General features: G+C 34.7%; 1 protein-coding gene across 1 annotated transcript; it reads left to right on the plus strand.

The window, feature by feature from the left end:
* The first annotated feature begins 1,543 nt into the window (after positions 1 to 1,543).
* Positions 1,544 to 1,885, plus strand: LOC149130509 (uncharacterized). The gene has a single exon (XM_089343779.1). It carries the CDS (start codon positions 1,544 to 1,546, stop codon positions 1,883 to 1,885), a length of 342 nt encoding a protein of 113 aa, XP_089199905.1.
* The last annotated feature ends 10,343 nt before the right edge of the window (positions 1,886 to 12,228 follow it).

A 12,228-nucleotide genomic window follows, 5' to 3' on the forward strand; every position in this document is an offset into this window, starting at 1 on the left:
GGATACTTTTTAATGAAATTCTCTACTAACATACCTTGGAATGTTATTAGATTAGATTCACTTCTTTAAAAATGTTTCTAGATGTCAACTTCCAGTATTGACATAAAAACAGCGAAGTCTGTCCCTGTCTAATTTTAATGTTTTCATTTCAAGTTTTAATTCACTATTTGTAAACAACTAGAATAAATTACTGAAAGAAATATTTACTAAGTTCACAAATTTAAATATTTGGTACAAGGTAGTTTTCAGCGTGCTTTTATTTGTACGATTTTTTCATTCCATGTGCATCTCATTTACTGTTTGCAATATTCTCTCTCTCTCTCTCTCTCTCTCTCTCTCTCTCTCTCTCTCTCTCACTCTCTCTCTCTCACTCTCTCGTTCTTTCTGAAACGCACACACACACACTCCAGGTTTGATTTCTTTATTACACAAATATTACGTTAAAATTTTGCAATTCAAGATGTGGCCTCCAACAAATATGAGCATTATTTTGCTGGAACTCACACACTTTGTTAATTTACATAAAATTTTCCTAAATTGTGGGGGGGGGGGGGGTGAGTGAAGGGGTGTTGTCATGTACTCATACATACATAAATACATATGCATACATCTTTTCTGTATGTATGTATGTGTGAATGAGAGAAAGAGTGATGTCGAAGTGGCACTCCCTCTCTCACACACACACACATGCACACATACATTCAAGAAAGATGTATGCATATGTATCAGTGTGTGTGTGTGTGTGTGTGTGTGTCCATGCAGCGTTCCACAGTCATCAGAAAAAAGCAGAACACTTTCATTTCTTGATGCTCCTGGTGACAAAGGTAAAACATTAGTAACATTGCTTTTCTCCAAAGTAAGGCAACAAAAAGAAAAAAATTGCAGTTGCTGTACCATTGTCTGGCTTTGCTGCCACCATTCTCCCAGAAGGACAAACAGCTCATTCTGCTTTTAAATTACCACTAAACCTGGTCACAAGTGACAGTCTAATTTGTAACATAAGCAAAGATTCAGGCTCTGCAGAAGTGTTGTGCCAATGCCACCGAATCATTTGGGATGAATGCACCATGACACAGAGAGGTGCAATGGAAGGTCTTGGTAAGACCTTACAGGACATCAGAGGCAACAATAAATCTATAGGAGGAGTTACATTAGTTTTATCAGGAGACTTCAGACAGACATTACCAGTCATTCCAAGATGAACAAGATCTGATGAAATAAAAGTATGCATTAAGTCTTCACACCTATGGAATAAAATACTGAAATTCTTCTTCAATATTAATGTGTGAGCTTTATTACATGGGGACCAATGTGCAAAACAGTTTTCAACCTGGCTCCTCCAATTATGAAATGGGAAAGTACGATTTGATGGGAATGGTGATATCAGTTTGGCTCATATTGCTATCATGGTGAATTGTTCAGCTGAATTGAAGAACAGGGTGTTACCAGATTTAAGTAATAATTATAATCCACATAAATGGTTGTGTGAAAGGGCAATTCTTGCTCAAAAAATGAGACAGCAGCAAGAATTTATCATGAATTAATGAATAAGATTCCAACAGTCATTGAGAAGTACAAATCAGTTGATTCAGTCCTTGATGAAAATCAAGCTGTCCATTACCCAACAGAGTCCCTTAATTCTCTTGAGCCACCTGGAATTCCTCCGCATAAACTTTTTCTGAAGGTAGGAGTCCCAATAATGCTTCTAAGAAATTTTGATCTTCCTAAATTATGCAATGGGACAATATTGGTTATAAAGACATTATCACCTGATGTGACAGAAGCTACCATCATCACTGGATGTGCCTCTGGGGAAGAGGTTTTCATTCTAAGAATTCCAATTAAACCAACAGACATGCCATTTGAGGTACAATTCCTTGTGTAACTTTGTTTTGCAATGTCTATTAATAAAGCTCAAGGTCAGACATTGGAATCTACTGGCTTGCTTTTCTCATGGTCAACTTTATATTGGTTGCTCCAGGGTAGGTAGTTGGCAAGACTTATTTGTCTATGCTCCAAACCAGAAAACAAAGAATGCTGTTTACCCATTCTTTCCTTCAACATAATGTGGTAGAATTTATCTCCTTTCATAAAAGTGGTAAATTTTGTATTTTTGTTTAATATTATTATTATTATTATTATTATTTTGTATTATGGATTCAGAATTGAATCCCCCGCCGTATATATATATATATATATATATAAAATATATATATATATATATATGTATATGTATGTGTGTGTATATGTTTGTGTGTCTGTGTTTGTCCCCCTCCCCCCGCCATCACTTGACAACCGATGCTAGTGTGTTTCTATCCCCGTAACTTAGCGATTCAGCAAAAAGAGACCAATAGAATAAGTACTAGGCTTATAAACAATAAGTCCTGGGGTTGATTTGCTTGACTAAAAGGCGGTGCTCCAACATGGCCGCAGTCAAATGACTGAAACAAGTAAAAGAATAAAAGAATATCGAAATCGAGTTAAATTTGACGTCTGGCACCCATGTAAACGTCGTCTCCCTCATTGGACACGAGACTCAGCTTGCGAAGACTTATTGGAGCAAGTGAAAGCGAAATTGTGATGGCACCTGTGCCCAGCATCGCCTTTCTGGTACTTGTGCCCGCAGTATGTGTAAGGACTTTTGAGCGAGATTGTTGCCGGTGCCCCTGGACTGGCTCTTGTGTGGGTGGCACATAAAATATACCATTTTGAGCGTGGCCGTTGCCAGTACCGCCTGACTGGCCTTCGTGCCAGTGGCACGTAAAAGCACCCACTACACTCTCTGAGAGGTTGGCGTTAGGAAGGGCACCCAGCTGTAGAAACTCTTCCAAATCAGATTGGAGCCTGGCGTAGCCATCTGGTTTCACCAGTCCTCAGTCAAATCGTCCAACCTATGCTAGCATGGAAAACGGATGTTAAACGATGATGACAACGATATATATGTGTGTCGCGAAGTATATTTGCCTCCTAAATGTGGTTGATGCTACTGTAACATGTAGCCCCAGGAAGGAAAACATCTCTTCTAGCTGGCTATTGATACACTATCTGTGCCCAATCAATATTTGCAAAGGGAAGTCATCAATCACATCCCCTATATATATATATTAGGGATAAAAATCCAAAATTACAGGTAAAAACTCATTTAAAATCAATTTATAAAAATTAAAATTAAATTAAATTTCACAGAATAAAATATATATAAATATATAGTTTTAGGGAAAAGAACCAAGGTTCATGAACTCAACGATGAAAATCCACTGTCACAATTGATTTTTAAGGATAATTTTAATCGATACCTTATTTAACACTAAATTATTTAGAAGTAAGAATATCATTTTAGCCTAAAATAAGACTTCGATTTGATTAGGGTTGAAATATTTTCGATTAATACTGTTTAATATTTCTTTCTATTTTATGCGATTAATAACTTGTCTTTTGATTTTAATTTCTTTGATTATACAATATTGTTAATTGTTTTTTTATTATGACTTAAGTTATATAAAGTTTAATCTTTAATTCATAATAATGTTTTCATTCATATTTTTATTTTTATTCCTATTCTTTATGGAATATTTTCACTAGACTTCTTTGAAATAAACGTTTTCAGTATAAAATATTCTAGATTAAACTATTGCATCGTTTAATATATGCTAATTCTATCTTTTTTATTTTAACCTTAGACTTCTTTCAAATTGTATTTTAAACGAAAAAATTTGTTAAGTTGGTTTTTGAATATAATATACCTGTTAGCGTATATTATAATGGACGTAGGTTTGATTATGGAATGTTTATTATTTTGATATTTTTAATATTTTTCTATCTTTATACAATAAGTATTTTATATACATTCATTTGTTATTTATTGTTGGTTTATATATACATTCTTTTATTATTATTATTGGTGTATTTTGACCTGAAGATTAGCTATATTTTTGAATAGAATTGATTTTCGATAGTTTTAATCAATTTAAATTTTCTTTCTATTTGAAAATTGGTTATGAAACACGTGTAGTCGTTTATTATCTTTATCTTATGATATTTACTTTGTATTATATTATACTTATTTATTGTGCTTTTACTTATTAATTTTTCTAAATGTGACAGAAGATTTTCATTGATGAGTTCATGTACCTTGCTTTCTTTTCCCTTAAACTATATATATATATATATATATATATATATATATATATATGTTCCTTTTGGATTTGATTTGCAAGATTCTTTATGCGAGTTCGTGTGTTGAAATATATTCTGTTGTATCTGGGGAGAGTCATTTTCTTTTTGTGCTTTATAATTATAAGGCACAAAAAGAAAATGACTCTCCCCAGACACAACAGTATATATATATACATATATATATATATATATATATATAGATATATAGATATAGGCACAAGCATGGCTATGTGTGAAGAAACTTGCCTCCTAACCACATGGTTGCAGGTTCAGTTCCATTGTGTCGCATCTTGGGTAAGTGTTTTCTGCTATAACCTCAGATCAACCAAAGCCTTGTGGGTGGATATGACAGACAGAAACTGAAAGAATCCCAGCGCATATATATGTGTGTGTATGTCCTACCACCACTGCTTAACAACCAGTGATGGTGTGCTTACATCCCTGTAATTTAGCAGGATCAATAGAATAAATACCAGGCTTTAAAAGAAATAAATCCTGGTGTCGATTTTGTTTGACTAAAACACTTTAAGGTGGTGCTCCAGTATGGCCACAGTCTAATGACATGAACAAGTAAAAGATAAAAGATATTATTAGCTGGATAAACATTTATGATACTTCTACAAGCAGTTTCAGTATTATTTCTGCCTTGCAGCAATAATTGTATAATCCAGCCATTTGTGTCTCATTCGAAGGTGTGATTATCCAGCTCATAATTATAATTCCATTTTGTGCATTCGTAGCAGTTATATCTTTCTGATTCATTTTACTCTCCTTCCTATAGGATGTATGTGTGTGTATTTGTATGTTTTGTGAGTGTATGTGCATGTGTGTGTGTTTGTGTCTATGTGTCTGCATGTGAGTGTGTGTATGGATATAATATTCTCACATTTATATATATATATATATATATATATATATATATATATATATATATATATATATATATATATGTGGAGAGAGAGAGATGTGTGTGTGTGTATGTGTGTGCATATGTATATAAAGTATATGCATATGTATTATACATATATGTATATCAATACATTGATATATATATACATATATATTCTTTATATATATATATATATATATATATATATATATATATATAAAGAATATATATGTATATATATATATTTTCCTTTATTTTTTTTACTTGTTTCAGCCATTTGACTGTGGCCATGCTGGAGCACCACCTATAGTTGAAAAAATCCACCCCAAGACTTATTCTGTTTAAACCTAGTACTAATTCAATCAATCTCTGTTGCTGAACTGCTAAGTTACGGGAATGTAAACACACCATCACTTTGTTGTCAGTCGATGGTGGGTGGACAAACACAGACACACACTCACATACACAATTACACACACATACACACACACACACACACACACACACACACACACACACATATGACAGGCTTCTTTCAGTATCCATCTACCAAATCCACTCACAAGCCTTTGCTCGGCCCAAGGCTATAGTAGAAGTCACTTGTCCAAGGTGCCATGCAGTGGGACTGAACCTGGAACCATGTGCTTGGGAAGCAAGCTTCTTACTACACAACCACTCCTACGACTATATGTGTGTGTGTGTGTGTGTGTGTGTGTGTGTGTGTGTGTGTGTGTACACTATGCTTCATTTTATTATGCAGGTCAATCATTCCTCAATAAAATCAAAATCCCTTAACCAATTTTCTTGAAATTTTTATGGGATATGTAGCATTATGTATCCCATGTCTCAAATACTTTTTGTCTACATTGGTGTACATTTAAAGCAGAAATGGGGAAAAAAACACTTTTATTGGGTGTTTCTTTTTATTATGCAAGTTAACAAATGTAGAACAATGCATAACAAACCAGACCATTAATATATACATATATCTTCCATCATATAATTATATTTACAAACAAATATGTATATAATTTACATCTTTATATAGCCTCCTTTACCATCTATAACTTTAAATATTATCTCATCAATTGATTTTGTCAATTTCTCAATGATTTCACTTTTAATATAACTTGCAGCAGTTTTTACTGCTTCTCATAGTAAATCCTTGTTTGGGTATTGTTTATAATTAGAATATACATCTTTTTTAATAACTGACTACAAATACTCTCTTGGGTTTAGATCTGGAGATTGATAGGGGCCATTCCATTACCTTATGTTCTTTGATGCTAGGTGTTTCCATTATTTTGTCCAACCCCTGTATGTGTGTGTGTGTGTGTGTGTGTGTGTGTGTGTGTGTGTGTGTGTGTGTATATATATATATATATATATATATATATATATATATATATATATATATGCTCCGATGTGGCTGTGTGGTAAGAAGCTTCCTTCTCAACCACATACATGGTTTCAGGTTCAGTCTCATTCTGTTACATCTTGGGCAAGTGTCTTCTACTGTCATCTTGGGCTAACCAAAGCCTTGTGAGTGGATTTGGTCAACAGAAATGGAAAGAAGACTGTTGTGTATATATATATATATATATATATATATATATATATATATATAGAAAAAAATTAAGGTACTCAGAAATCTGGATGTTTGTACATTTACAGATTTTTATTAATGTCACATCTTAAATAAGGCGCTTTTCACCTAATCGTGTAGGATTTTCAAATTGTTTTGAGAAGACTTTGCGGAGGGTATCTTTATATAGTTTTATTGAATGTGTAGGGGTGGATCGAGAGATATATAGGATAGTAAGAGAGGGTGAGGAAAAGTGAGAGAGAGAGTGTGTGTGTGTGAGTGTGTGTTTTTTGTGTTGGTGTGTGTGTCTGTGTGTGTGCGTGTGTGTGTGTGCGTGTGTGTGTCGATAGATAAACGTTTCAAAACAGACTTTATCACTAAAGCCACCCAATTAATACTTGAAGAGAACACATTCTCATTTAACAAGAAACCATACCGACAGATAAAGGGCACGGCGATGGGTACGAAATTCTCACCTTCATATGCCAACCTAGTGATGGGTTTCCTTGAGAACAAGCTATACGATGAAATAGGGAACACCTTCGAACACAACTTTCAGAGAAGACGTCAAGAAAAAGTGGAAACGCTACCTCGATGACTGTTTCATCTTTTGGAACAGATCAGAAGAAGATCTACGAACATTCCACAACATCCTCAACACACTGCACCCATCTATTCACTTCACAATAGATACCAACTACAACGAACTCCCCTTCCTAGACATCAACATCAAGATACACACCAATATTTAAATTTCTACTCCTGCCACCCATCCCACATAAAGAGAAACATTCCATATAATATGGCAAGACGCATATGCAGCATAGTGACCGACTCACAGACATGCCAAATAAGACTAGAGGAACTTACAAACTTCCTACTAGAACAAAAATACCCACTCACCTTAATAAAAAAACGGAATCGAAAGAGCAACAAAACTGGACATCACACAACTCAGAACACCAAAAAAGAAAAACAAAGAAAACATCATCCCTTTAATTAACACACACAACCCTACAATCACCAACATGTTTCACATTATACACTCAAACCTACCAATAATCCAACAAAGCCCCAAAATGGAAAACCTACTAAACAAACATTGCATAAAAAACAGTAAACGTCAAGAAAAAAACTTAAAGAAACACCTGACAAGAGCGAAATTCTCAGCAGAGAATAAAACCGAATTCTACGTAAAAGAGTGTGGAGATGGTAGATGTGGAACCTGCAGCAACCCCATCTACAAATATATAGAGGGGAACAAACAGATAAAATTTAAGAGTGGTCACACATTCAAAGTAAATGCAGACATGAAGTGCAAGACGCAGAATATAATATACTGCATAACCTGCCCCACATGCAAGGAGAATTATATAGGTGAAACTGGAAATTCCTTATGTCAACGAGCCAGAATTCACCGATAACATGTCCGACAGGAGGAACTACGGAAAATTCCACTGAGTGTACACCTAGGAACATGTGAGGAAGGAAAATTTAAGATCTTTCCCTTCTATAAATGCTCAAGAAACGATACCTCCTTCAGGAAAAATATGGAGAAATACTTTATAGCAAAATTCTCACCAAAACTAAATGGCTGAAACATGAAGATCACAACCCATCTAGGATCTTCAACTTTGGAACAACAGACCCTAAAAAAACGGCAAGAAACCCAGATAGTGGGACATTTTTGTACCAACTAGAATTGAACCCAGTTGGTTCTCATATTTCTCTCCTAACTTTTTTTTAACTAACCAGCTGTATAGATATAATCACAATTCCTTCCTTCCCTTTTACACTCCTTTCAGACACACACATGCACTCTCTCTACCACTGGACAATGATACCAAAGAATACCATCTGGATTTCCTCTTTTTTTTTTTTTTTAAGACCAAGAATGAACTTGTCACAGCAGGAACTGACCAACTGTAAACTGTAAACAGAATCTTTCTCTTCCCTCCTCTTCCCACTGACACACCTTTCAAATACACAGGCACACACACACGCATGCACACAGACACACACACACACACACACACACACACACACAAAAACTCACCCACACTCTCCTACTAGACAATGACACCAAAGATTCTTTTCGAAAAACAACTTCTTCAAAACAATCACACCTGCTTTTGCCATTTCTTTAAAAGGCTAAAAATAAACTTATCATTGAAATGAACTAACTAGCTATGAACCCAATTTCCTTCTTTTCTCTTTCCCATCAACACACACACACACGCACACAGACACACATACCAACACAAAAAAACACACACTCACACACACACACACTCTCTCTCTCTCTCACTTTTCCTCACCCTCTCTTACTATCCTATATATCTCTCTCTCCACCCCTACGCACTCAATAAAACTATATAAAGAGACCCTCAGCAAGGCTTTCTCAAAACAATTTGAAAATCCTACACGATTAGGTGAAAAGCGCTTTATTTAATATGTGACATTAATAAAAATCTGTAAACGTACAAACATCCAGATTTCTGAGTACCTTAATTTTTTTCTATATAATTTCTGTACATCACCTCCAAACCTTCCAATACATATATATATATATATATATATATATATATATATATATATATATATATATATGTATATATATCTATATATATGGATTTCTTTATGTTTGTGCATGTGTGTCTGTGTTTGTCCTCCGCCATCACTTAACAATCAATGGTGATGTGTTTATGCCCCCATAAGCTAGCAGTTCGGCAAAAGAGAGCAATAGAATAAGTACTAGGCTCACAAAGTATAAGTCCTGGGGTCAATTCTTTTGACTAAAACCCTTTAAGGCAGTGCTCCAGCATGGCCACAATCAAATGACTGAAACAAGTAAAAGAATAAAAGAATATATATGTATCTACATATATCTATCTATCTTTCTATCTATCTATCTATATATATATATATATATATATATATATACATATATACACACACACACACACACACACATATGAACTTATATACATATACATGTGCATACATATATACTATATATATGCTATATATGCTATATATATATATATGTGCACAAGTACATACCTACATTTATCTTTCTGTGAGTATTTGTCTATAAATATACCTTCTGATCTATGAATCTTCTGTCATGTTTCCTGTATCTGTAAGGTATCTATTTCTAAAAACCTATCAACAACAATGACTGTTGTCTTGTGTTATACTCTGGTATTTGTCTGGTGGTGAAGTGGGTTTTAATGGCACCAGTTGTTGTTGTCGTTGTTATTTAGCCCCAAGTCTAACCTGATTATGCAGACCTTTCTATGATCAAATGTGTTCTTATAAGTGACAGTCTTGTCTGTTTTGTTGCGTACTCTCTTTATTGTAACCATGCAAGTAAGTGGACAACATTGAAAATAGCATTATAACAAATGTGTTAAATTCAGGAACTACACAAGAGACTTTTATATGCACAAACATGTGTATATATAGAAATATTTATAAATATATACACACATGCTACATACTTATATATAGTATACATAAGTGCAAATGTGGCTGTGTGGTTAGAAGCTTGCTTCTAGTCACATGGATCTGGGGTCAGTTCCCCTGCATGGCACTTTGAGCAATTGTCTTCTACTGAAGCCTCAGGTTGACCAAAGCCTTGTGAGTGAATCTGGTAGACGGAAACTGAAAGAAGCCCACTGTATACGTATGTGTGTGTCTTTGTGTCTGTGTTAGTCTCCCACCAAGAATCAATGTCTGTGAGTTTAAGTCCCCATAACTTAGCAGTTTGATACAATAAGTACCAATCTTAAAAAAGTGAGTAAGTTTTGAGGTTGATTCATCATCATTATCATCATCATCGTTTAACGTCCGCTTTTCATGCTAGCATGGGTTGGACGATTTGACTGAGGACTGGTGAAACCAGAAGGCTGCACCAGGCTCCAATCTAATTTGGCAGAGTTTCTACAGTTGGATGCCCTTCCTAACGCCAACCACTCAGAGAGTGTAGTGGGTGCTTTTACGTGCCACCGGCACGAAGGCCAGTCAGGCGGTACTGGCAACGGCCACACTCAAAATGGTGCATTTTACGTGCCACCTGCACAGGAGACAGTCCAGTAGCACTGGCAACGATCTCGCTCGAATGACTTTTCACGTGCCACTGGCACAAGTGCCAGGAAGGCAACGCTGGTAATGATCACGCTCAAACGGTGCTCTTAGTGCTCCACTGGTACAGGTGCCATCATGATTTCACTTTCATTGATTGATTTGACTACAACTTCTTCAAGGTGGTGCTCCAGCATGGCAGCAGTCCAATGACTGAAACAAGTAAAAGATAGAAGATAAAAGATATATATATATATATATATATATATATATATATATATATATTTATATATATATATATATATATATATATATATATACACATCCCAACGTACATGTATGTCTGATTCCACCTTTGAACTTCTTGGCATTATTATCTGAAATGTAAAAGCTTTTCTACCATGATGATGGTGGCTCGATTCATCCAATGTTGATTGCTTCTATTTATGGCTGCATATTGTGATGAATTCCATCAAACAACATTATGATGGATCTCTGAGCCTTTCTTCTTCCCCCTTAATATTCCCTGTCATTTGTGTAAGTTGGATCTATTAATATAAATATATATTTATACTTGAATATCCATTGTCTGAAAGTCTCTACTTTTTGCTTTCTCTTGTTTTGCATATATACATATATACACATTTTGTATTTCATACCTAGGCTGTTATATTTAATGTATCTAATTTCATTATCTGCATGATTGCCTATATATATATATATAAAACAAAACACGAGATGGAAATGTTTTGATATTATTCACCATTACACATGTTTCATTTGCTAACAAGAATTACAAAGTTTAATATGTTAAAAAGACATATAAGGAATTTGCTATTAAAAATAATAGGAATAGATAGATAATACCAAGATTTCCAATTTCATCATCATTATTATCATCATCATTTAATGTCTACTTTTCATGCTGGCATGGGTTGGACGGTTTGACTGGAACCGGTGAGCTGGAGAGCTGTACCAGGTTCCAGTATGATTTGGCAGGGTTTCTTTGGCTGGATACCCTTCCTAACACCAACCACTCCAAGAGTGTAGTGGATGCTTTTTACTGAAAGTAGCCCATTGTATATATATATATATATATATATATATATATATATATATATATATATATGTATGTATGTATGTATGTATGTATGTATTTATGTATGTATGTATGTATGTATTTATGTATGTATGTATGTATGTATGTATGTGCATTTACGTATGTATGTATGTATGTATATATGTATGTGCATTTACGTGCCACCAGTAATGACCACAGCTATGGTTTCACAGGTGTCATTTATATAACACTGTCAATGGCCAGAGTCGAAACTAGGGATAGATGAATGTTTGGTGAGAGCTGTACAAACTATGTACAGGGATGCTGTCAGTAAGATGAGGGTCAGCAACGAGTATAGCAATGAATTCAGGGTACAAGTAGGGGTTCACCAAGGATCAATCCTCACCCACAGATGTAATGAAATTAGACTCC

Source organism: Octopus bimaculoides, chromosome 28, assembly GCF_046866305.1.
Source record: "Octopus bimaculoides isolate indiv1 chromosome 28, ASM4686630v1, whole genome shotgun sequence".
Classification (NCBI taxonomy): domain Eukaryota; kingdom Metazoa; phylum Mollusca; class Cephalopoda; order Octopoda; family Octopodidae; genus Octopus; species Octopus bimaculoides.